General features: G+C 28.0%; 1 protein-coding gene across 3 annotated transcripts in view; it reads left to right on the top strand.

Moving 5' to 3' along the window:
• The window catches only part of Tmep (Transmembrane endosomal protein), a 183,270-nt gene extending 156,914 nt beyond the window's left edge, over window positions 1-26,356 (top strand). The window contains exon 9 of one of the 3 annotated variants that reach the window (XM_075370009.1): window positions 26,034-26,356. In XM_075370009.1, coding sequence (XP_075226124.1) covers window positions 26,034-26,209 — 176 coding nt within the window. In that variant the 3' untranslated portion in view covers window positions 26,210-26,356. Of the gene's footprint in view, window positions 1-4,016; window positions 9,693-26,033 lie in introns of those variants that run through there. The other 2 variants (XM_075370008.1, XM_075370010.1) reach the window with 2 other exon arrangements.
• The last annotated feature ends 558 nt before the right edge of the window (window positions 26,357-26,914 follow it).

Below are 26,914 nucleotides of genomic sequence, written 5' to 3' on the forward strand. Positions count from 1 at the left end.
CTTGCACACAGCTTCAATGTTTTTTTGGAACAGTAACCAATTTTGGTCGACCTTCACAAAATTTGTCACTGATGGAAGCACAAACACAGCAAAATTCTGCAAACTAATTGTAAATAGTCCTTTCTGATGGTGATTCATTACCATAAGTTGAACAAAGCGATTTAAGGCATTGTTGAGTTAGGCCCTTACTAAAATCATAAAAAAATCATTCAATGAAAACTTTCACATGTGCAGTTTTCATTTTTTCACAAAACTATTTTTTTTAAATGCCCACTGTAAACAAACTACTCGGCTAATTTCTGACCTGCCACTGTTGTAACAATAAAAAAGTAAAATTTTACAACACAAGTAATTTCATACCTCAAAGGTACCATATAGTGGTTGTTTGTAAAAACTTAAAAAGCGACCTCTGTAGCAAATGTTTTATAATTTTACATAAATCTTTTTAAAATAAATCTTAGGGAAATGTTTACATATCTTGATGATGGCTAATGGCATAATTAAATTTTATAAACAAATTTGTTGTTGTATTTTAATCTGTTGAAATACACCTGTTAATACGGTTAACCTGTTTTGGCCCTTCACTCCAAATTTACCTACACCATCTTATCAGACATTTATGCACTTGTTATGTTTAAAAATGTTTGGATGAAATCTGCAAGAGAAGCAAGTTAACCAATATCTAGTAAATTTATTAAATTGCTTCTGGTAATGTTTCTTTGAAGTGAGGTACTTTTTTTTTTAACTCAGATTTGTGTGAAATGGTAAAATCTTCAATAATTGTAGAAGGGAATAGAATTTTAATTGAAATGATGATGATATTCTTCCAGAAAGTAGATTTTTATTTGCAGTTATAATAAACGTTAATTCGGTCATAAAAGGTAGTCCTCATGAATATTTAATTGTCATAAATATAAATTGTAACGTAGACAGAATAAAATGTTCAGCATTTTTAAAAATGGAGGGTTCAAGTATAGATAGAGATAGAAGAACAATTGCTAACATGTACAGGAACCAAACTGCAACAGTAATAACTGAAGAGCGTAAGAAAGAAGCCATAATAAAAAAGAGAGACCGACAAGGATGTTCCCTATCACTGTTACTTTTTAATTTACATAGAACTAGCAGTTAATGATGCTAAAGAACAGTTTAGATCTGGAGTAACAAGCAGGAGTTACAAGGTGAAAAGATAAAGATGATATGATTTGCTGATGATATAATAATTCTAGCCAGGAGTAAAAAAGATTTAGAAGAAACAATGAGTGGCATGGATGAAGTCCTACCTAAGAACTGCCGAATGAAAGTAATGAAATATAGTAGAAATAATGTAGATGGACCACTGAATATAAAAATAGGAAGAGCAAAAGATTATGGAGGTAGAAGAATTTTGTTATTTGGGAAATAGGGTTACTAAAGATGGACGAAGCAGAAGTAATATAAAATACTGAATTGCACAGGCAAAACGAGCTTTCAGTTAGAAATGTAATTTGTTTAAATCAAGAATTAATGTAAACATCAAGAAAACATTTTTGAAAGTGTATGTTTTGAAAATAGCTTTATATGTTAGTGAAACTTGGACAATCAGAGTACCTGAGAAGAAAAGATTAGAAGCTTTTGAAATGTGATGCTATAGGAGAATGTTAAAAGTCAGATGGGTGGATAAAGTGACACATGTAGAGGTGTTGTGACAGATTGATGAAGAAAGAAGCATTTGGAAAAATATAATTAAAAGAACAGACAGATTTATAGGCCACATCTTAAGGCATCCTAGAATAGTGTTGCTTTGATATTGGAGGCACAGGTAGAAGGGAAAAATTTTGCAGGCAGCAAGTGTTGGAATATATAAAACAAATTGTTAGGGACATAGGATTTAGGGGATATACAGACATGAAATGACTGGCACTCTGTAGGGAATCTTGGAGAGCTGCATAAAACCAGACAAATGACTGAAGACAAAAAAAAATGTAAATTGTTCTATAAAATTTATAAAATTTTCAGCCTTGTTAAATGTTAAAAATAAATATAATTTAATAATTAAAATCAGCTAATTTAAAAAACTGTCAACCTAAACATTAGCATTCTTGAAATTCTTTCTTGATCTGTTAAAATGTCTAGTAAATATATACAAAAATATAAAAAACATTTTTTTGCAAAAAAGATTAGTTAAACTCAAATATAAATTATAAATAAGTAGGATAATATAATTGTAAGCGATAAGCATTGGCAAATGAGATTAGTGGATAAACTCATTTTATTATAAATCAAAAAAATTCCTTTAATTTAAATAAAATAGGCTGTTAGACACCCACTCACATTCTTATAAAATAATGATGAGAATGAACTAATTTATCAATCCTCCTAGACAACAAAAGTTCACAATCAAAGGTTGTAAACAATTTTCAGAAACATTTATTTGGGTTGATGCTTAAATGAACAAATTGTTGTTATATCCAAGAAATTATATATTTAAAAAAATAAGTTTTTTTTTTATTGCATTACAACATTGCTATACTACTAATGAAAAAGTGGTTGTTTTTTTAAAGAGCAATGTTTTTTGTACAGATTCATTACATAAAAAAATGTCTTCTGTATAAAATAACTATATATTATTATGTGGTTAAGTATTTAAAGTTATTATTATTGATTATATGCATGAAGTCCTTCAAAGTTATAAAAGCTCATAATTTTATCAAACATCAGCATATCATTAAAAGGTAAATCAACAAATCTCCAAATTTTAACATGAATCATTGTAAATGTTATAATTTTTTTAATTTTATTTTACTAAAATATGAGTATTTAAAAATTGAGTATGGCTTATCTTTATATTAATAAGAATAAATATTATTTATTCTAAAAATAATTTTATTTAAAAGTAATATATTTTAAATAGGTTAATTTGCTTCTTCCTCAAAATCTCATTTTGATTGTTAATAAAAAGATCTGGACAAGGAAATTCTTCCTTGTCCATTGAACCTATATTAAAAAATTAACAATTTTTTCCTCTTCCTTTTTACATTTCAAATCTCTCCTTTTAGATTTTTCCGGCTTACCTTTGATCATCTCAATACTCATAGCCTTCTGGTCTTATATCCCCTAGTAGTCTTATCCATTTTCAGCCATTGTAGGTATATTTTCTTTTGAATATCTTTTACATCCTGACATTTTCCCTCATTACTTAATTCCTTATTCTGCTTTTTTTGTTCTTTCAAGTAGTATTCTTGAAAATTCTACATCTGCATTAATTCAGCTTAATATTCAATACCTGTGTGAGGATTGTGGATAGATGTTTTTCATGCAAGACTAATTGCATTCATTAGTCACATCTTTGGTCTATGTATTCCTTCATAAAATCCATTTATCAAATGTGTCGTGGTACTAGAATTGTGTTCTCATTTTCCATTTATTGAAATTATAAAAGATGGAAAAGCAGATCATAGTATTTTGGTTTCCTGTTGAAACTACCATTTGAAACACGGTTTCAGAAGATGGAAAGAGTTAGTAGCTTGGGAGGCAGTGAAATTCTTTTATTGTCTCAAGATTTTTCCATTTTGTATCCAATCCATCTTGTATCTTATTACTTATATCTTATCTTATCTTATCTTATCTTATCTTATCACTTGTATCTTATTACCCTTATAAATCCATTACCCTTACAAATATTCAGTTTCAAACCAGAATTCATGAAATCCTGTACAATATCCTTTTTATATGTAGCCTATTGCTATTTTTTGAAAGTTATGTTAACCAATAATTTCTCCATTTAGTTAACTAGAATTATTTTATTTTTTTGTCGTTCTGTTTTTATTTTTATTAGTGAAGTTTATAGTTTACTTTGTTTAAGAGATTCCTCATTAAGAGTTTTATGTAGCATATGCATTGCATATTAGCTGTAATTCTGCTTTCTGTTTTTTTTTATCATTATTTTTTATTTTATTTTTAATTTACATTATTTTCAGTTTTAGACCTGCTTCTTTCTTGCATGTCATGCCTTTTTTTATTGTTTGTTTTTGCAGAAGTGGGCTCTAGTCAGCCGTACGACAAGCTCTGAGCAGACCTATACCTTTGAACCTGTTGTGTCTTGGTTGGCATGATTAAAAATATAAACAGTTTTTGCCTTTAATCCATCCCTCAGTTTGAGATTCATGCATCGTACCTCGCATGCTGTTCTATGTTTTCGTGCCTTGTTTCAATCAGAAAAATCAAGCAAGGATTTTTGAGACATCATCTTCAATTATTTACTGTGATGATATTTATTAAAGAACTATGTTTGTTGTGTCACGATATATGTTTATAAACTGGTAATAATTTTACTGTGGAAGTAATAAATTTAGTGTGATATGGAATTTCAGCCTGCAAAATAGTTACTTTTTAATAATCACTGGCATAATATTGTTTTGTACTGCTTGTTGTTTTCCTCTGTTACCCAATATTGTCATTCTAGTAGCACAGTATTGATTGAGTTCTTACAATAGTTTCTAACGAGTAAAGATTTTTTTACATTTAATTATATAACTATTAATGAGAACAGTTCTGAATAAAAAAGATAGTGAGTATAGGGTGGTTCTTTAATGAAATTCTTAATTATGTTGGGGTAATTAAATGAGAACATATTATAATAGAGGAAATTGCAAAAAAAAATTGGTTATGCTCTAACTGCTGCCTACATGAATTGTTTTTTAGTTTATTTTTTAAAGTTATCTAGGATTAAATACTTATTTATCAAATTTTTACATCTTTTATTCTTGTGGTTTTCTTGTACACGATCAGTAAAGGATTCTTTCATGTCTGGCTCTTATAAGAATTCATCTGACAAACCATTACAAAAATGAAAAAGTCTGAATGTGGAACATATATTTTCTTTCATGGCTTTTTTTAGTAGGTATAAGATAATGAATTAACAACGATGTTTGCAGATCAGAAATATAATATCTGGTAAGATTTAAACTCATAATTTAAATTTTTTGGAAGATGTATAAATTTGAATAGTTGTGTAATTCTGTTATTAGTATTTTGCCATTATTTATTAGATTAGTATTTTTTAATAAAATGCTTTAAAAGCTGTGCAATAAAAGACTTAGCTAATTAATATAATTATTAATACACATAAATTTTTATGTATAATATATGTACAGTACAGTCTCAATTAAATGGTATCGTAGATTAGCGCCTCCTCAGATTACTAAAAAATTAGGTGATGTAAGTTTTACTTAAAAAAATATTACCTATGTTGCAAAAAAAAAAATGCTCCTGTATTGTAGTAATTCATTCACTCATGAATTTGCCTTTTATAATATTTATTTACAAAGATTCTTTCCAGTAGATATTGAGAAGTTAAGGTAAGCATTAGATTAAAGCTTATGTGTGGAATTTAGAATGTTTGTAATATATGATAAATGGTAAGCTTAACTGGTATTTGAGTTGGGAACTTTTCAGATGAAAGGTGAAAATACTACACTTCTGCCACAGGTGTCCACTGAAACTTCTACATATTTTAATTTTTTCCCATATAGAATTTTCCCCTCAACCTTGTGACTTGTTTAGATTACACATTTTATTAGTACTTTGCATAGCAGTGATTGATTACAATGTGTAATTGTTTACTTCCAGTTTCATGTTTTATTTTATCTATAATTATATATTTTTTTAGTAAAATTTTGATTATATAGAGAAAAAAAGCTTTTGGAAAAAAATACTATATTAAAACATTTTTTAACATATAAAAAGTATGAATATATTTTAAAAAATACCTCAAACCTTTTATAAATGTATGTAACAATTAAAATTATTTTTAACCTTGTCGTATTAAAAATCGACCTTCACATTCCATTTTTTTAAATACGTTTATTTGTCAGCTGCAACACTCTTATTGCAGTGTTTGTATATGATGTCAGGTTTTAATGAATTATGAAACCATAAATTTAAGGAATTTCTGATTTTTTTTAATCTGTTGTCTCATATTTTTATGAAAAAAGTTATTTATGTGGGCCAGATATTAGAAATTATTTTTCTTTCAGGCTGGCTCTACTGGAATGGTATGATGTATGAATTCACATTCTTGTGTTTCATAAGATCTAAATGAAAATGAAATAAACATTGGTCTCTCTAAACATAGCAATTTGAATGAAAGAAAATAAGTAGCAATATTGAGAAAGAATAAATTAATGGCATAAATAAATGTACATGGCAATAATGAGTTTTAACAATTAATGACTATTAAACATTCATAAACTTAAGTAAATAGTGAATAAAAATGAATAAAAACTAAATTTAAAAAAATGACAGGTAGAATTAAACCAATAAGTAAGGTAAATAAAATTTACTTAACATGATAGATAGTCCATGTACCTGTGTAAATATTGCTTTCTTCATCTACATATACCACACTTGAGATTTTAATACAACACACTTTCGATTCAGTTTAATTCCAGTTAATGCTTTCATGATGACTTTTAGTGTAGCTTATATAATAAAGCAGTGAAGAGAACTACTGGAGTGGTAAGCAAATCTTTAAAAATATTTTACGTCAAATCTAAACACAAGTGCGGTATAAACACAGCTTATGTGAGATTGTAAGAGTTATCTAGTATTAAGAATGATCATTTTAGTCAAAAATATGTACATCCTTTATTTTAAGTAAAGATCTCACTTTCAAAAATATTTTAAATTTGAGTTTGAATTGCACGTCAAATCTTAATAAAAATATTCTTGTTTTTGTGGGTTAGTAAATTAAAATATAGATAAAATATAAGTCAACATCTTATTTTGTAGGAAAGGAGAGGATTTATTTTTATAGGATTGTTACATTATTATTATTTTCCCCTAAAAATAATTTATAATGCTTTCTAATTTTGAAAATTATGTATTACTATTTCCATGAGTAAAGATGAATAAATAGCACAAGTAATAATGTAGTCATTTAATCAATTTTTTGTAACTGACTTGTATATTGTAATTCAGAATAATATGCTTTGTTTGATCAGATAGCTTATTAGAAACTAGACATTTTTAATATCATAACTTACATACATAACTATAAACAAAAAATATGAAATTAAATGATAAATTAAAATTTCATGCGAGCATTAGATAGGTTTACAAAGTCAGATGCTATGTACATTTAGGAATCTACAATTATGTATTTGTAGTAGCAGATTGAACAGTATGCCGCTATCCCCACAGCCTCAAATTAAGTGAAGTTATCAATATAATCATAATAAAATTTAAACTAGACATAAAAAGCATCTCTTCTTAATTCTACAACTCCTTCTAAATGAATTTCATCTAATATTCCTTATTATTTTTTAAATAAATGTATAATGTATAATAAATTTATATATTATTATTCTTTTTTTTATTATAAAGTCTTATAAAATTTATATTTTTTGACCGATTTAGATAAAACTCAAAGGCTAAAAACATTGGCCAAATGGTCAAATTGTTATATTGAGTACATTTATCTACCTTTCTTAACTTCATCAATCACCTGTTAAATCTTGCTGCACACAGTACAGTGAGAATTAACTCAGTACAAATTTTGAAAATGGAATACATTCAAAATGCATCAACAGGTGATATGATGAAACTAAGATAGATAAATGTACTCAGTATTAAAATTTGTTTTATTTTTTTTGTAATTAAAGAACTTTTAATGATTACTGAATATTTAGTGCTACCTAGATCACAATATTGCTCTTAAAAATTATTGAAAAGTCATGCTTCAGAGAATTGATCTAGAGTAAGACATTGGAAAATTCTAATGTTTAAAAAAAATTTAGAAGAAAGCTTATGACTTTGTATATTTAAGATACACTGTTAAATTGCTGTGAAAAAAATAACTGTCCAGTTAAGTAAGAGATATTTCAATTAAAACAGCAATTAAACAGTTGTCTGTTTTCAGTATAATGGATGCCTCTGTTGTCAAAATACTCATAGGTTAATTTACATGTAATTACGTAATAATTTTCTGCAATTAAAACAGCTGCTTAGTTTTCTTTTAATGAATAAACATTTCATTGATCCTACTTTGGTTATTGGGATTTTTTTGTAGGTTTACAAGCTATCCTTTTTATTTTTAAGAACTGGTTCTTTATGTTTCTTGTCTCCTTTTCTACTTACCTGTTACTACCATAAATTTAAAATAATTCTATTCTGTTTTTAATATTATCAGCTATTCCTTTTTCTGTATATAAATTCACTATTTGATTAGGATCCATTTTTCTACAGTATATTAAAAGATTATTAATCATGTTTAAGGCATATTTTTAATAGGTTGTATATATAAATTTAATACATTTTTTGTGTTCATTCTTGAAAACGTTGTGTAACTATATGTTATTTTAGTTTAATAGTAACTCAAAATAATGAGACTGTACTGTGTAATTAATTATGATAATAATACATTCCTTATAATGAATTAACAGAGAAAGTACATTAACTTAGTGTATATAATTTTTTTTTCAATTTTAATATTGCTGTATATATTACATTTCGTACCTAAAAATAGCTTTTATTTTATTCATTTTCCCATTTAATATAATATTATGGGATTTTATAATGATTAATTATTCATATCTATTGGTAATAATTTAATGCATAATCAGTTAATAATTTTAAGAATTTAGTATAAGGTTTGTGTAAGTATGGTTGTTAAAAACATTTCTGATTTGCTTAGTAATGGCATGGTATTATACTTAATTGTGCTGATTTTTTTTTTTAGTGTGTTTGTTCAATTTAACTTCATATATATTTATTCTTGCATGTATATGGAGACTGTGCTGTTTGGTTACAATTTTATGTGATATTCTTTATGTGTATATAGAAATGTTTTAAATTATTATGTATATATGGTTTTTTTTTAATATATATTACTTAGTTGATTAAATATATTTCTATTATTAATCTTAATATAAAATACCAGGTTTTGAGATTTTTAAATAAAAAATATGCATACTTAATTTCTGACAAGTGTAATTTTAGATCGAGTTCAGCATAGAATAATTTAATATGTATTTCATTAAACAAAATAGTTATGTAAAATATCTATTATTAATGTTCTTCTTAATATAATACAATATTGAAAAATTTTATAATTCATTAAAAAGAATAACAATGTTTTTTGTCTTTTTTGCTTTTGTCATATACAGTCGAACGTAAGTTTCAATTTTTTTTTTATATACATATATATTTGTGTGTTACTACTACAAATTTTGCACAAGTGTTTATTAACACCTCAACACAATGTAAAATTGCACATAATGTACTTAAAATAGTTATTGTAAAAAATTAAATAGCTCAAATTATAGCCATGACAAAAGTAGATTGATTCTAATGATATAATACCGTACAGTTTGTTACTTTTTCCTGAAGTTAAATATTTCATGTACTTTTACTTAACCCCGCATGGTGTTTGATGATTAAATATAATTAATTATTGTATTTATATTTTATTTTGTTTTATTTTTATTTTTTAGTTTAAAACCTGTGTGATATTTTATTTCTCTTCTATTTTACTTTCCTGAACTTAATGCCGAATGTAATAAACAATATTTATAATACATTATATGTTTGTAATTATTGTTATAATTTTTTAAAATAATTTATATTTTTCTTGTAATTTTTTTAAATATAGTTATGTATACAGGTATTTTGAAAAGATAAATAAAATATAAAATGTTTATATACTGCCATCATATAAACAACTCACTTTCATGTTTTCATTCTTTTTTAACCTTGTTCATTGTTTTTGTTGTAATTGACATTATTTGCCCTGAATCTATTCATTAATTTTTTTTATTTAATTAAAGCCTATTATCTTTGAAGACAATGTGTTTAGTAAAGTTTGCTGATAAAAATTATAAACATGAGAGAGCGAGTCCTTCATATTGCATTTCATTAACTGTGTAGTGTATGTCTAAATATACACACACACATGCAGAGGTAATTTTTGTCTGTATGGAAAAACTATTGACTTGTAAAAAAATAAATTCAAAGTTTGTATAAAATGGAAACCCTCATTGGATTATTCTGTATCTGAAAACATTGCATATTACCTATCAATTTAAACTTGCTGTATATGTGCACAAATCAAGTTATACCTCTTCCAAAATATTCTTCATTAATTTTTAATGATCAAATTATCTTCCATGTAATTTATTTATTCAAACTTGGCTCCTTTATAACCACTATTTGTTGCAATTTAATTTCTTTGTGATTTTATTTCTTTTTTAGTATAGTTAGTAGAGTTTATCTTTTCCTTTTGTATTTTACTACTGTCTACTCCTTGCTAACATGTGATGTTACTTCTAATGTATCAGTTAAATTTAACTCTTTCTCTATTTTTGTCATGCTTATAAATAAACAAAGGTCAATTCCATTTTTTATCAAGAAAAACTGATTTTATCAAGTTTTGCTGTTGTTATTTGTAAGACCAAATAGATGCAGAGTATAAGTTTTAACTACAGTTATTATGACTAGGAAGAAATCTATTGATAACAGTTTTAAAAAATGTTCCCTTTAAAAGTTGTTTGAAGTTCTGTGTTAATTATTCTTTCTTAATTTAAAACTTCTCCCCAAATGAATTCTGGGTAGGTAAAAATAATTTATTTTTTAATGATTTTAACTGACTGAACTAGAGTGCAGTGAAGTTTGAAATTACAAAAAAAAATATATTTGTGCTATTAATTTAATCTGATAATTTCGGATAATTTAATCTGCTGTTTTAATTATTTTTTTAAATCATTCTAAATGAGTAAATGACAAAAAAGAGGGTGTGCTTCCTAAAAATGCTGAATGTGAAAAAGGTGGATTATATTTCAATCATTTTTAAGATTTATTCCCTATCTAATTTCATTAACATCATTTCCAATATTATTTTGTATTGATCCATTTGTAATAATGAGGTTGTTTGCATTAATGTTTTATGAAGTATTAAAATGAAACAAAATATATATATATTTTGACCTGTGTGTGAAAAAAATTCAATTTTACAAATGTAGATTTCAGTTAATATTGTAAAGTAATAATTTTTTGGCATCATTTTGTATTAATTGTCACCTCCATAATCTTTTCATTAGGTGAAATGAGTGCTCAAGGAGTGCTCACATTGTTTTGACACCACTATCTTTTATGTAAATCTAAAAACAAAAGACTGAAAACAAAATATTAGAATATCACAATATTTCAGTTTTTGTTATTTGAATGAATTAATGAGACCTAAAGAATATGATATGGCTCTTTGACAGTATTGAATTTAACATATCCTTGATATTAGAATTTTGAAAGAATTGTTAAAACATTACATACACTGTTTCTACTGTGGTAATGAAAAAGTTGTAGAATACCTGAATGGTCATGGAAACTAAACTTCATCAATTACATAAATTATTTTAGTCATCCCTAAAGTAAAATACAATTTTAAAAAGACTCTTTCAGTAAATAAAATCTGTGCTGGAGGAGCAATTTGACTCACAAACTTGTTAAAAAATCATTGAGTTTTCCTGAAGATGGAAAGTGTTTTTAAGAAGAATGTTTCAAACATTGCAATGATTTTTTTTTTGTTGTTTGAAAAGGGTTATGAATTTTTATTCTCTGATGAGAAGCCAAGAAGTTATGAACAATTACTTCTTGTTGACTGTTATCTTTCGATAACAGTGCTTATGTATTTAAAAAAAAACCCATATATTTAGTCTCGGGAAAGGGGGTAGACTGTATGATCTACAACACCTGGAATGCCTCACGGAATAACATCCTGGAAATTACAGGGTATGACGTAAGGTAAAACAGTTCATATAGATCATCAAATGAAAATGACATTCGGGTGCAGTTTCACTTCTATTTATTTATGGGTAACGATTGTAGCAGTCAGTACTACTTAAAAACCATCATAAGAAATTTAGGTTCTCACTTCAGAAAATGTGTAAATGGTAGTGTCTTATAGATAGTGCCTCAATCCACTGTTTTTACTATTTATTGATTATCTACCTCAGATCCTCTTCACAAAAGACAAAGTTTTTTCTATATCAAAGATACTTACTACAGGATTAAAAAATTTTATCTTAGCGAGTTAAAAAATCATTCACTGGGTGGATAGTAATTATGTAACTACAAATATAAAGAAAACCATTGCAGTGCTACTCAGGTAGTTATGTTGCTAATTGCACAGGTAGTATTACCACTACTGATAATTTTAATACTATTTTATAAAATTTTGTGTCTGTAAATGATGAATTATTATGAAATTATAAAATTAATTTTCTCTTCCCTCAATCAAACCTTAGAATTTTGTTTTGGAATGTCTATAAAATGCTAACTTATCACTCTTAAATATTTTTTTATTTCTATGTATGTAGCTATCTGAGATATATTTTGGAACTCATTCAAAATATCAGAACAAGTTCTCAAGATACAAAAATGGATTAGCACAACATTTTTCAATGTCCATAAATATGATTTGTGTAGACTAATATTTGCATAAATGTGTAATACTTTTTTTGGGTTACAAGTTAAAAAAAAATTATTATTTTGGGAAAAGATTATTTGATTTAAATTATAGATTGTTGTAAGCCCTTCTTTCAAGAAAATAATCTACTGATTGTACTGCATATTATGTAACAACACACACACACACATATATATATATATATATATATATATATATGCAAGGGTCAGTCAAATATAAACTGGACCTTTCTTTTTCACTGCTCACATATGAACATGAGTGGGCTAGCCCATAAATGGATATTGATTGAGAGGATTTGAATGCGCTACAGCTATCTTGGCAGTCACATCTTACTGGTCAGAACAAAACATTCATCATTACTGGTTGTGCAATATATTATTGAAGATAGTTGATGAAATTGCTTCAGAAGTGGGTATCAGTCATGGAAGCGCCCATTCCAATATTACAAAGTACCTTGGTTTTCACAATCCATGCAAGGTAGTTCCATGACTTCTGACACAAAATCAGAAATATGCCTGATAGGAAGTTTGCCAAAGGCTTCTGAATTTATTTTGATGAGAAGAAAACAATTTTTTGCATCAAATAGTTACATTTGATGAGCTGTGGGCCCTGTAAAGGCAAAAATGCATCTGTCAGCTGGAAAAGACCTCGCAGCTGTTTTTTGGAACTCGAAAGATGTATTAATCGTGATTCTCTCATCAAACATTGCACTATGAATGTTGTATACTACTGCCAGCTCTTAGGAAAATTTGCTCCTGTCTGCAGGAGCAAAAAGCACCATCACTCAATCAGAGATGTAATTCTTTTCACAATAATACCAGACCTCACACAATAGTTAGCACTATGAATAAAATGGACAAAATTTGCTGGTAAAGGATATCCTCGTACGGTCCAGATTTATCCCTTCATGATTTATTTTTGTATGAGTCAGTGAAAGAGGCTCTGGGAGGACATCAATTCCATAGTGATAACGAAGTAGAGGAGTTTGTGTGCAATTGAGAAGAATATGTAAAACTTCAGGGAGACTAAGTAGAACAGTGAAAATATGTTTTATGACGTACTAATAAATGTTAAAAACAAAACTCCAGTTAATATTAGATTGACCCTTGTCAATCTGCTTAATAGAAATTAAACAATTTGTCAAGCAACTTTAAAAAATCTCAAGGTGTTTAAATTCAATTTTGGAGTTCCTGTTTCATGAAAATACTTAGGAATGACAACTGATCTGTAGGTTTTTCTTTAACTTAGGAAAATCAAAGAGGTTTTATGTATTGTAGATCATGGATTAAATTTAGATTTAAGTATACTGTTTAATATGTAACTTGACCTTTGTTTTATTTACATAAAGTGGTATTTAAAATAATAACAGTAGTAGTGAAAGTTTTTTAGTTGTATCTTGATAATCCTTGTAAACAGCTTCAATAATTTTTTTATTTTTGGATTTTTTCAGCTAGTTAAGGTGATCAGAACTTGTCCTTTTATGTAATTTCATATCTTGATATTAAAAAATAATTTGATAGTTTTATACTCTCTCTAGTGTATTTCTTTAAAATTTTGATGATGGTAGAAATGTTGGTTGTAATTTTTCCTATAAAACATAATGTCCTTGTTTAATGGACTCTTAAAATTGCATTATATTTGTTTACCATTGCTTTTTTTTGTAAAATTTTTGATAATATTACTGCCCAATTTTTTATCTGGATTATATATCAGTATAATTCTTAAAAGTAGATAAGACCTGTTAATTATGTGTAGTTTATTTTATTTTTTACTTTAAATGCTAAAAAATAAGTGAATAAAAAATTTGATGGATATCTAGTTTATTCTAGAATTTTATTAATTTCAACTTAAATTACTCAGTCTACCTACCAGGTGTATGTTTACATTTATTGTTTTTGTACATATTTTTTCGTTTTTACATGAAATGTATATAATTTGTTATCTAATTTATATATCAGTATTAAATAGATATTGACATACACAATATTATTTCTACATAAACAGTATATTTTATTCTGTTGTTCTGATCGTAAATCATCTGTAAATTATTTATTTGTTATGATAATATTTACAGAAGTGTTAAATTAGATTTCAGGTAATGAATTTAATGTTGGTTATGTATAGTATTTTATCAAACAAAAAACTAATGTTATATTTTTATCCCTTTTTTGTGATAAATGTCTAATCTTATCACTATTTTGTACACAGTATATATTCGTTAAATATTACTGTTTCATTGAAAAGATTATTAGTAACTGATAAAAAAATTTAACAATTGCATCCAAGTAACCAAACAAATATTTCCATAGTAAACAGACCAACTGTACACAAGTAAAAAAGCCTGCATTTCTTTTGTCTTCTTTGCTGGGAAGTACAAAGGGAATAAGATATGTAGTTATTGCAGAATCAAATATAGTAGGACAATGACATTAAACTGAAACAGTCAATACCAGTCAGTAAAGTTAATGTGAATACCAGTCAGTATGTTAATATGAAATCAGTAAATTGTTGAAGTGGCTGTATGTGCTAATACATTTCATGAATTCAAATGTAATATATTTTATAGACTTTTCCGGTAAACCAATACTGGCTTTACATAGTTGGAAAATTTTAACAACTCTGTCACATTAATCTGTAGTATCTATTCTAATTCATTAGCTGTGTGTAATTTACTGAAAAATTTATATTTAAATATTTTTGTAACAGATTCCTTGTTCATAATTTAATTCTTTCATTATTTCAGTTTAATTTTTTTTCTGTGTAGATTAAGCCGCTTTAATGAATAAACATTTTGAATTGTTAAAAATTTTAGCTTCATTTATATGTTTCATAAATTTGATAAATTTTGTTTAGTCTCCAGATAGAGTTATAAAACACTTTGAATCTTGGTAACTGATTTTGGTTGGTAACCACCCTAATTGGTTGCCTCTTAGAAGTTTCTGATCAGACAACAGTGATACCTTGACCTGTCTGGGAGTGTAAATCTTAGATGGTTTATAAAAAACAATTTTGATTCACTATCCTGCTGCCAGAGTTGGAAACCTGATTAGGACAGTCATCTGTAGTATGGTGACCAAGCTTCTTTGTCATAAGTAATAACTTCTTTCTGGGATGTCATTTGGGTGTCTAAGTCTATGGCATTTTAGTTCAGCCACTCAAAGACACAAATTTATCTATTTGCCAGACTACAGTGATGCAAACTTCTAATTGGTTGAGCCAGTGCAAAATGGTTTGGAGAAAAGCAGTCATTATGACTATATGACCCAATCTCTGAATACCATTAGTTAAAATAACGAGTTTCCCAACTGGAATTGCTTGCTTCAAGACTGGTAGCATAGTTTGTAGCATATTGGAAGTGGTGGTAGTTTACCTGATTCATGTTGTCAAAAGTAGCTTGTTGGAAATTATTTGGTATAGAATTTGAGAACAATGTGAGATATTTTAATACCAGTTACAGAGTGCGTTGATAGTTTTAATTTTTTTTTCAAGTGTCTTTTTCATAGTTATTTATTAATGTTCAAATTAATCATACTGTGTATGAATAATTTATTATTAAATGTGTAAAAAATTCATAATCAGCATATAAAGATATCTAAAACTTAAGTGAGCTAAAATTTCCTTTAACTGATAAAGTTATCGTTGTTTTTGTAATTATTAAAAAAAATGTAGAAGAAGGTCAAATTAGAACAACTAAAAACTGAGAATGTAAATGTTCTTAGTCTGAAAAAAATATTGAGAACAGCATCAAAACTGTTTAGTGAATAATAAACTCATCCCATCCCAAAAAAAGTATTTCCCTTACCTGAAGTACATTATTTTACTTTAATTTTATTAATATAGAAAGTTTTCTTGTCGATCAGACCAGGTGAAAAAGGTGTCTAAGCATCCCTCAATTAACATACTAAAAATTGAGAGCCTCATTACCAATTTTGAGATATCCAAGTGGATCTAGAACAATGGTCCATTCTGTATCGATGTAAATATGTCATAGCCCCCTTTTTTGGTTATTACTAGTGAAATATTGAGTTATTGAAAAATATTTCAAAACAAAAGTTGTAGAATGGAAAATTTTACACAAAAACCTTCTAGTACATTTCCATACGATCATAAATAAATGTGAGAATGATGTGTGTGTTACATGAAAAACAAAAAAAATAGTTTTTTTATCCTAAATTTTTTAAAAATAATGAAATTAAAGGTTAATACTCTATAAAGTACATATTTCTAAAGTTCATATTAAACCAAGTTTAACATTAAAAATCTGTTATTGTTAAGTTTTTACAAACATTTATATTGCTTTTTACTGTTTGGTGTGCACTGACGTATTTTACAAACATTACACTCACAAAACTCATTTAAAAATTATAATTTACGTGAAACTGATATTACCATTTAAAAATAAATATTTTTCCCTAACTATTGCTATTATTTAATATTTAATTTCATAAAATTTCAAAGTTATGATTGTTTTTTTTTGTACATAGTGAAAGTCCTAAAATATGTTTTTTGAAATTCAATGATTTTAAAATTACTAATATTTAAAAAAGTGACAATATATTTCCCTGTGAAATTTATATTCATAAATAATTGCCTTAAGAATAAATTCGCATAATTTTTCGATATTTTGAATTTGGTTTTTATTTCCGGCCTTTGATAAACAAATTTGAAAATCTATATAATGCTGTCAGGTTGAAACCTAACAGCATTACACTATAATATATTATTTCTAAATGTAGTAAATTCTTTTAAATTTACCAAAAGTTATTCATTTTGGTATCATTTATCGATAACATTTTGATTTTTTGCATTATTAATAGTTTTTGTAGATCAAAAGTTAATAGATATTTGTTTATGATACGTGCATGTGGAAATGATGCAACTGATTACCTCATATCCCTGCATATAGAGCACTACTATTTATTGCACTAGCTTGTTTATTTACAATCTGATTGTAATGTGCTCATAGAATTTTTTGTGTAGAATTTTCTGCTCTATATTTTTGACAAGAATGATATTTTCTGTAAAATCAATATTTATTGACCTACAGCCAAAATAGTGAAAAAAAAATAATATGGTTCTTAAATTTTATTTTGTTTATTCAGAATGGTAGTGAGGCTCTCAACATGTTTGTTAATTGAGGCTTGCTTAGGGATCTTTTCCACTTTCGACAGGAAAATTTTATTCTATATTCATATTTTGAATGTAATGCTTCAACTCTATTAAAATATTTATTTATTTAAAATTTTTTATTTACTTTTTTTATATGACCTAATTTTATGTCGGTGATTTAATTGGTCATTTGAGTTGGTTTCATTTTTTTTTTTAATTTTTAACCATTAGATTTTACCTTCTTAAAGCTTCATTGTTTTTACAGAATTAAATAATAATTTTACTCTTGCTGTCATTTTCAGGTTAGGTTCAGTAATGTTCATTATCTACTTCATTTATAGCCAGTATAATTGTAGATGGATTATATAGGTTATGGCACTTAACATACACATTTTTATAATTATTTTCCATAAAAAAAGGTTTTTAAGGAAACAAATGAGTAAGGCAGTACTTTCTTTCAAATTAAAAACTTGTGATATTCCAATCATATATATCTGATTTCACATTTAAAAGTTGCTTATAAAAATGTATTTAATTACAATCTTAGAATTTTTAAAATGAAGTGCCATGTTTGAAATTATACCTAAATATTTCTTATTCTCACTGTATTTTTATTTTTTATTATTTTATATTTCAATAAGATTGGTTTTAATATTATTTAATAACTATTAAATATTTAATTGATCAATGAAAATAGTAATTCATATTAATCTCTAGTATAAGGAGGTGTGTGTGAGTGAAAAGATCTTGTCAAGTGTAATTCTATGATTTATATTATAAATTAAATTTGTCGTTAGATAAATAAGAGAGACAATACATAGATAGTATAGCAAGACTATTTTCTAAGCTAGAGAGAGTTGTGTTCACGGAACAAAACATGTAGAAATACAGTCAACTCTTGATAGCTTGAAATCCTTGATAACGCAGATTTTTTTGTTTCCCTTGAAAAAACCAAGATAGTATTAAAAAAAAGTGGATAACTCAAAAAAATTATTATAGGAAATTGTACCTCTATAAGTTGAAGTGATAAAATTACTCAGATTACCTCTGTAACTCGAAATACCACTTCTAAATCAAAACCTTATATAGAAGTTCTTCCCATGAAGCCTAGCTAATTTGATTCCCTATTCTGGTAAACAAGCATATTGTAACTTGTTGATTTCTGCCAACAACTGTCAGTGTAGCATGTTCTCGGTTGTGCAAGGTCATTGTAGTCATGCTTGGCTTGTTAACTTTACAATAATTGTGGTGTAATGTACAGCTTATTGAAGTTATACAATGCAATGAGTGCTAAAAGAAAGGTAAACAGTTTAACTATAAGATATAAATTTAAAATTATCCAAGGAGGGAATAATTATAGGATCAGAGGAAAGGGACAAATAGGACATTGCTGTTGAGTTCAGCATTCCATTTTGCACTTTATCTAGAATTTTTGAAGAATGAAGCAGAGATTCTGAAACGAGTCAATGAAGGTAATCTACAATACAAGCAAAAAAGAGAAGCTGATTTTCCTGATTCTGAAAAGTGTATGATTAAGTGGTTATTATTTTTTTTATTGTTTATAACAAGTCAATACAACATTATATTTCAATAATAACAATACTGTGTTTTATCATTTAATTCAATTTACTGAAACATATTTTTAGATGTTTATATTCATACAGAAATACTTATTTAAAATTGTTTTCATAATCATTAAATGTACTGTACAGTACTTTTAAATTTGTAGTTACTATAAGAAAAATTTGTAGAACACTAAAAATTTTACCTCTGCAAGTTGAAAAAGACTGAAAATTAATCTCTGTAACTTAAAAGTAATTTCTTGTTCCCTTGAGATTCGAGTTATTGAGAGTAGACTGTAATTAATTAAAACGAGAGGATCAGTTCCAATTACTATGTCAGAAGTGAAATTAAAACTTTGAGTGAATGGGAAATGAATTTTCTTTTTAAAGTTTTGGAAAGTTAATATATCTTGTGTTACAAGTCACAGAAGACCTATAATACAGTGTATAATATTGTAAAAGAATTATAAGACTGATTAATTTTTGTATATTTCTATAATTATCTTGATTAATTTGTTTACCAGTAAACCTGACAGATGGCCTAATAGTCATGTCAAAGGTCATCATCATCATCATTCACTAAAGGCTATACCTTGTTGATTTAGCCACGTCACTCTCATCTCCGCTTTACTCTTCAAGTCATTATAATAAGGCCCACCTCTTCTTTAATATAATAATATTAAATTTATTTGTCGTTAGATAAATAAGAGAGACAATACATAGATAGTATAGCAAGACTATTTTCTAAGCTAGAGAGAGTTGTGTTCACGGAACAAAACATGTAGAAATACAGTCAACTCTTGATAGCTTGAAATCAAGCTATCAAGAGATGATGGTTGCTCTAGGTTTTTTACCCAAAACCTTACCCTCAAACATATTCATCAAGAACTGGTCCAAACAATGTCCTATCAATTTCACTCTTCTTCTTCATATAGCATTTAGCAAGGAACTCCTCTCACTTACTTCTGCTAACACATAATCATTTCTTTTCCTATCCACCCAGCATGTTCTTGTTGTTCTCCTCCAAATGCACATTTCCATTGCTTCCAGACTTCTTTCTGCTTCCCCAAGCATCCATGTTTCACATCCATAAGTTAGAACACTCCAGACATAAGTTTAGCAAACTGTTTCCTTATTTACATACTCATATGATTATCAGTCAGTAAATTCTTTTTATCCTGGAAAGCTCGTTTTGCCAGTATTATTCTTCTTTTTACTTCTGTGACTCATTTATTATCGCTAGTAACGGTGCTTCCCAAATAACAAAAACGGTCAACCTTCTCTACAACAGTACTGTCTTAATTTAACATCAACCTTTATACCTTCCTTTGTTTTTCCTACAATCATAGTCTTTGTCTTCTTCTTATTAATTTTCAGTTTATGTTTTATTAGTACTTTAGATAGTGTTTCTAACATAATCTCCATTCCCCTTGCTGATGCACCAGTAACACAATATCATCTGCAAAACAGATACAATGTATGGATTTTTCATTAATTCTGATTCCTTTTACTTTTTCTTTCATTTCTGCGATAGCTTTTTCAATAAACAAATTAAACAAAAATGGTGACAGTGGGAAACCTTGCCTGACTCCCCTTCTTATCTTGGCCTCTTTCTTTAAGCCGTTGATTTCAATCTCCGTTTTCTGCATTTTATACAGATTCAGAATTAATCTTCTATCCTTCTAGTCAAGCTTTATTTCCCTCATTGTGTGAAAAGCAATTTTCTCAGTCCACCTTGTCGAAGGCTTTTTCTAAGTCTATAAAAGTCAAAAAGGTCTTCCTAATCCCAATTCTTCTCTCCAATAACACTCTCAGCGTTAGTATCACTTCTCTTGTTCCCTTCCCAGATCTGACAAATTCTTCCTTAGATACAGGTAGTCCCATCATGTGTCTTTATCCACCCTATTTTCATCTTCCAGATATTTCCTATTGTTAACAATATCCTTTTCTTCATGTAGCTTCTCTATATATTCTTTCCATCTATCACCTACATCATCTAAATCAAAGAGAAGATCCCCATTTTTATTCCATACATATTTGTTTTTGTTCTGGATTTTATCATCATTAACTTAATACTTGAATAAGCTCAGTCAGTTTTTACTTCTAGGTCTTTCTGAATCTCCTCATTTCTGTCTTGCATCCACCTTTCTTTTTCCAGTCTGCATTTTTGAGTAATCATGCTCTTCATCCTTTTGTACTTCTCCAGGTCTTTTCCTCTTAACTTGTTTTGCTCTTCAATGAGATCCAGTATTTCTTTGGTCATCCATGGTTTCCTTGGTTCTAACTTGTTTAGCCCTATTATTATTATGCCAATTACTATTGGCATAACCTTAGCCATTACTATTATGGTTTCTTTCATTTCTTCCCATCCTTCATCTTTGCTGATCAACTCATCTGTCATTATTTTCAGCTCCTTAACTGTTTCCTCTTCCTTGAGTTTTCCCACACACCATTTATGCCCCCTCCCCCACTCTTTTGTATTTGGAAATACAATAGAGCTGGCTAGCTCTTTTGTATTTCCGAAATCTAATATCACACTTTGCTATCATAAGAACATGATCACTATCTACGTCATATCCAGGGTATGAATGACTAGATTTTATTTGGTTCTTATATTTATTCTTAATCAGAATATAGTCTATCTGGTATCTCTTGGCATTGTCCAAGTATACTTTCTCTTGGGCATTTTAAAGTATGTGATAATGACATTCATTCCCTACTGTTCACAGAAATCTAGCAGTCTTTCACCTCTGGCATTCATCTTTCCTAATCCAAATTTACCCATCCATTTTAGTTTAGTGCTTTCATCGACTGATGCGTTGAAATCACTGACTATAATTAGATTATCCTTATCTTTAACGAACTTCATTAAATCATCTATCTGTTTATATACTTCCAACACTTCTTTGTCCTTACTGTTAGTTGTAGGTAGGTAGACTATGATAATACACAAATTAACAGGTTGGGCTTTAATTGTAACCATGATTACTCTTGTCTTTACGGTGGTATGTATTCTTAACATTGTTCTTCCATTTCCCTCTTAAAACTACTGCAACTCACACTGTGAATAACTCTGGAATCTTCAGACTGAAAATCTCCATTTCCTGCTCATCTAGTTTCGCAGATGCCTAAGATGTCTGTCCATATCTGATTTCCTCATTACCATCTTAACTTCCTCTAATTTCCCAACTTTTAAAAGTTTTCTTACATTCTATGTTGTTATTCTAAAAAGTTCCCTCTGACATCTACTCTTTGCAGCTTTATCCAAGACATACCCCTCCCCCCCCCATGGAGATCCGAATGGGGGAATTGAAGCTCTAGAAAATTTTGAATTGAACGCAGCCATATTACTACGTAGGAATCCTATGTGGGATAATTAATGTAGTGGTTTCCCAGTGCCTTCAGCATCCTCCTGTCGTTGACCATGTTACTGCTTCCTCCACCTTTAGGGACAATTTCTCATCCCTGGGACAAGGGGTTGCGTCATCCTTACCTGCTTATCTGTTCTTGACAGACAGTTGGCACTTGATAAGGGGGAACTTCTTATACCAGGAGTCATTTGGTCGTCATAGCTCACTAATATAAACAGGGTGCACTGAGCATCTGCTACTCGTGAAGGTTAGGAGGTTAGGTTGACTTTAGGTGAGAGCTCTACCCCTTACACCCCATGTCAAAGGTGCAGAACAAAAATGTTATTTTTTCTTGTTTTGGTTTTTACTGTAGTTTTTGTTACATTTTATTATTGTTTGTTAATACTAAATGGTTTTGATTAGTAAAGATCTTTTTTATATTAATCTCTTATGAACATTAAACTTATTGATGGGTCCTAGTGATACTGGATTTCTGTCAGCCACAGTAGGAAAAATGTGGATATTGTATTGTACATAAAGAATAGGATTATGTTTTTAACATAGTTGTTGATTAAATGGTACTTTTAAAATTGATCATATCTATGTCATATTTAGGTATTCTTTATTTTGTTTGTTGTTTTTGTTCACATGAGCACTATTCAAGGCACTTTCATTCATACATGATGTATCAATATAAATCTAGCTTTGACTACCTTAAAACTGAATTAATTAGTCTTTATATGTTACTAGACAAATGATGAGTTTTTTTGTAAGTATAGTTTTTAAGGTTGTAAATAATTATTAAGATCATAACATTAAATAATACTGTGTGATTTTGTTAGTAATTATTAAAATGATAATTGTTGACATCAGCATATAATAAATTGTTTAAAAGTAACTATTTACAAATTTTAGAAATTTCAGTAAATTTTATTTAAATAAAAAATAATTTTAAAAATAGTTAAAAAAAAAATATTGGCATACTAATCAAAAGAAAGAAAATAGAACAATATAATATTTATTGAAAAGAAAAAAGTTCACACATGGGTGTGAACAAATAGTATAAGACCTTGGCTCATAAAAACAAAAATACTTAACGTATTTAATTCAGTGACTGGCCCCCTTCTGATGTAATACACTTATCTCAATGATGTTTCCATTGTTAGAAATGTTTTATAAAATCATTTTTAATGAGCACCATAAGTCCTCTTGTCACATTTCTTTTGATCTCTGTCTTCAAATCTGTTTCCTTTGTGGTATTTTAAACTTAGGAAAGAGTAAAAAATCGTAGGGAGTCATTGTAGTGATTAAAGATCTTGCCAAGTTGATGTTCAATCCCATGTTTTGCCATGAATCTCTAGATTAGTTGTGATGCATGGACTAGAGTTGGGTGAATTTTCCAGTTTTCCATTTTCCCAAAGCTGTGTTCTTTAGCATCAAATAACATCTACCTGACAAACAGTGTGTAGTACTCTTTATTGGCAGTTTATCTTAAAGGATCATACTCATGATGAACCAAGCCGTGATAATCAAAAAAGGGCCCTGCATGACCTTCACATTGTTTCATGTTTGGCTGGCTTTCTTTTGCCAAGGAGAAGTTGTAGTTTTCCAATGGGATGACTACACCTTTATCTCATGGCCATAGCCATAGATTCATGTTTTATCTCTGGTTATTATTTTTTTCATAAAATCAGGATCATTAATAACACATTCCAGCATGTCTGTGCAGCTTGCAATCAGTTTTCTTTTTCTTCACACTTGAGAAATTTTGGGAAAAATTTTGCTGCTATGCACCATATCCCAAGATCTTCAATTAGAATCGATTGCACTGAGTCAAATGAATTTCCTATTTCATCTCCAAGCTGCCTAATTGTTATTTGATGATCATTCATCACCATCTGTTTGAACTCATTTAATATTTTCAGAATTTTTGCTGATGGAAGGTCTGCCAAAGCTTTTGTAGCTTTCGACAGAAGTTCGACCATCTTGGAAGTGGCAATACCAACCTTTAACAGCCATAATACCATAACTTATAACAACATTAGCCTGATCACCCAAAAGCTGTTTGAATAATCTTAGTTACTGTTTCTATTTGCGTGCCACCAAATTTCTGACAATCATTAATATAGCTTCGCTACTCAACCCATTCAGTTATTTTTCAATATGAATCATATACATTCCATGGTGGTCCCCCTCTCATGCTACAACCAATTACCACAATAATAATATCAGATACTTTTTGATCACACCTTTTATATAACTGTTATCTGGATAGCTAGTAACTGTGAGCATCGTACTGCTATTGAAAGATTCTCAGATATTATAATCCAAATAAAACTTGCAATTTTGGTTCAACTGAATAAGCAGTCTTTCATAAAGATTGTTTCATGTAAATTTACAAAATTATCAGTTATTTCTCTTCATTTTTGTGGGAATATGGAAGAACTGTTCAACAATACATTAAGGTGGAACCTGAGTTATGGATGACTCATGATTAAAACATATAATTTATTTCAAAACTAGAATTTATTTTTAAAGATTAATACTTTATTATGCAGAAAAAAAATGTTGATATCTTTGTGTATCTTTTGTTTGGTGTACCTGCAAAATTTCAGCAAAATTAGTGGATAAATAAAATACGTAAATCTAATCAGACATACAAACTTTTTTGTGGGATAACATGTATAATTTTGTGCACTTTGTTTTCAGTCAGATCTTAGCTACTGGGAACAAAATTGTAAAAATAAAAAATAACAATATTCAAATGTATGAGGATATATTAAATTATGCAGTATATGTGTTATTCCTTATTTTACAGATGAAATGATACATAATTTTATAAAATGGGTATCATTACATCTAATGGCTTAGGTTGATTTTTATAACTATCCTCTAGAAATAAAATTTGCAATAGTTTGTAGAACATTGACCTGTTAAACATACTCAAACATTTCTTGAAAATTTTACATAGATGCATGATATATAAAAAATATGTATCAACATCCAGTTTTGGTTCAGGAGTGTTCCTGAAGCAAAAGATATTCTCTTTTTTCAGTGCAGTTTTTGTGCTGTAAAGATGGCTAGATATTTAATATTATATTGATTTCAAAGTTGAATGATAAAATATTTTAAATTCAGAAGCATCTACTCTTATATGTGGATAATATAAGTTTTTGAATTATCACAACTTTTATTGGAATCATAAAAATTGAGAGATCTTTTTTTCTTGTTTAAACTAGGTGAACTCTTTTTCAGGCTGTATATTGTCTTCTGTTCATTTTATATTCATTAACTATACTTTTTGAAGCATTACTTAACATTAACAATGAATATTTAATGTCAGCATTATTTATCAACATTATCTTAAGCTGCTGAAGAAATTAATTATTGTTTAATTATTAACTCAGTATATGTCTAATTGTATTGCTCTAAACATTTTTCTGTTTATAATTTATTACTTTATGAATTAGCGATAAAAATATGATGGCTGAAAAAAATTAATGTTTTATGATTTTGTATATTTGAAATAATTATTTATTTTATAAATAACAGGAGGTTCACATTCTCAAAGAGGAATGCGAGTGGGAAGTTATGATCCAGATGATCCAGTAATGCAGAGTGGGGGTGGTAAAAGGGTGCCAACGATACCTAACCAAAGAGTATCTACCATCAGTCAAAATTATAATGAGAAGACTATGTTGCTCAGTTCAGATGATGAGTTCCAGTAATGTCCTGCCTGCCTCATAACTGTACTTATAATTCTTAGTCTATCAAATGAGTATGTCTGTTACTGATTTTAAAAATACTTTTTATACTAATTGTTTAATTATATTAAAAAAAAAAATGAAATTATTTCATTTTTATGTAACTACTGAATGGGTTTGTAAACTGTTCATTTGATTATTTATGAAATTTAATGAAAAAAAAAAATTTATATATATATTGTGCTTGTAACAACCCCCCCTTTTTTAGTTCATAAAAAGTAACTTCTATTGAAAATTATGTTTATGTTATTCAGAATTAATTATTAAATGGTAAATGTGAAAGATTTATTATATATTACTTTTTTAGAACACTGTGTTTTTTATTACTGATATATTAAATGATCTGACACAGTTGAAATCTAATGCACTTTCAATTACATCGTAAATTTGTGTCTTCCTAACCCATGAAAACTTAGAGAAATAGCGTGATTCAAGTCAGGGGCTAAAACAGTTGTGCTAGTTTGTATAAATGAGAAAGTATGGGTGTGACTGGATTGCAACAATTATATGTAATAAAGCCATCATTTAAAATAAATTTGGTTCGTAGTTTGTTATGAAAATTAGTACTAAGTTAATTTACAATTTTTTTACTCATTATACATAATGGCATAACATATCTACCATGTAGGATTTAATTGTTTAGAAGTTGATAACTTTTTATTTTATCCC

This window comes from Lycorma delicatula, chromosome 6 (assembly GCF_047948215.1).
Source record: "Lycorma delicatula isolate Av1 chromosome 6, ASM4794821v1, whole genome shotgun sequence".
NCBI classification, from domain to species: Eukaryota; Metazoa; Arthropoda; class Insecta; order Hemiptera; family Fulgoridae; genus Lycorma; species Lycorma delicatula.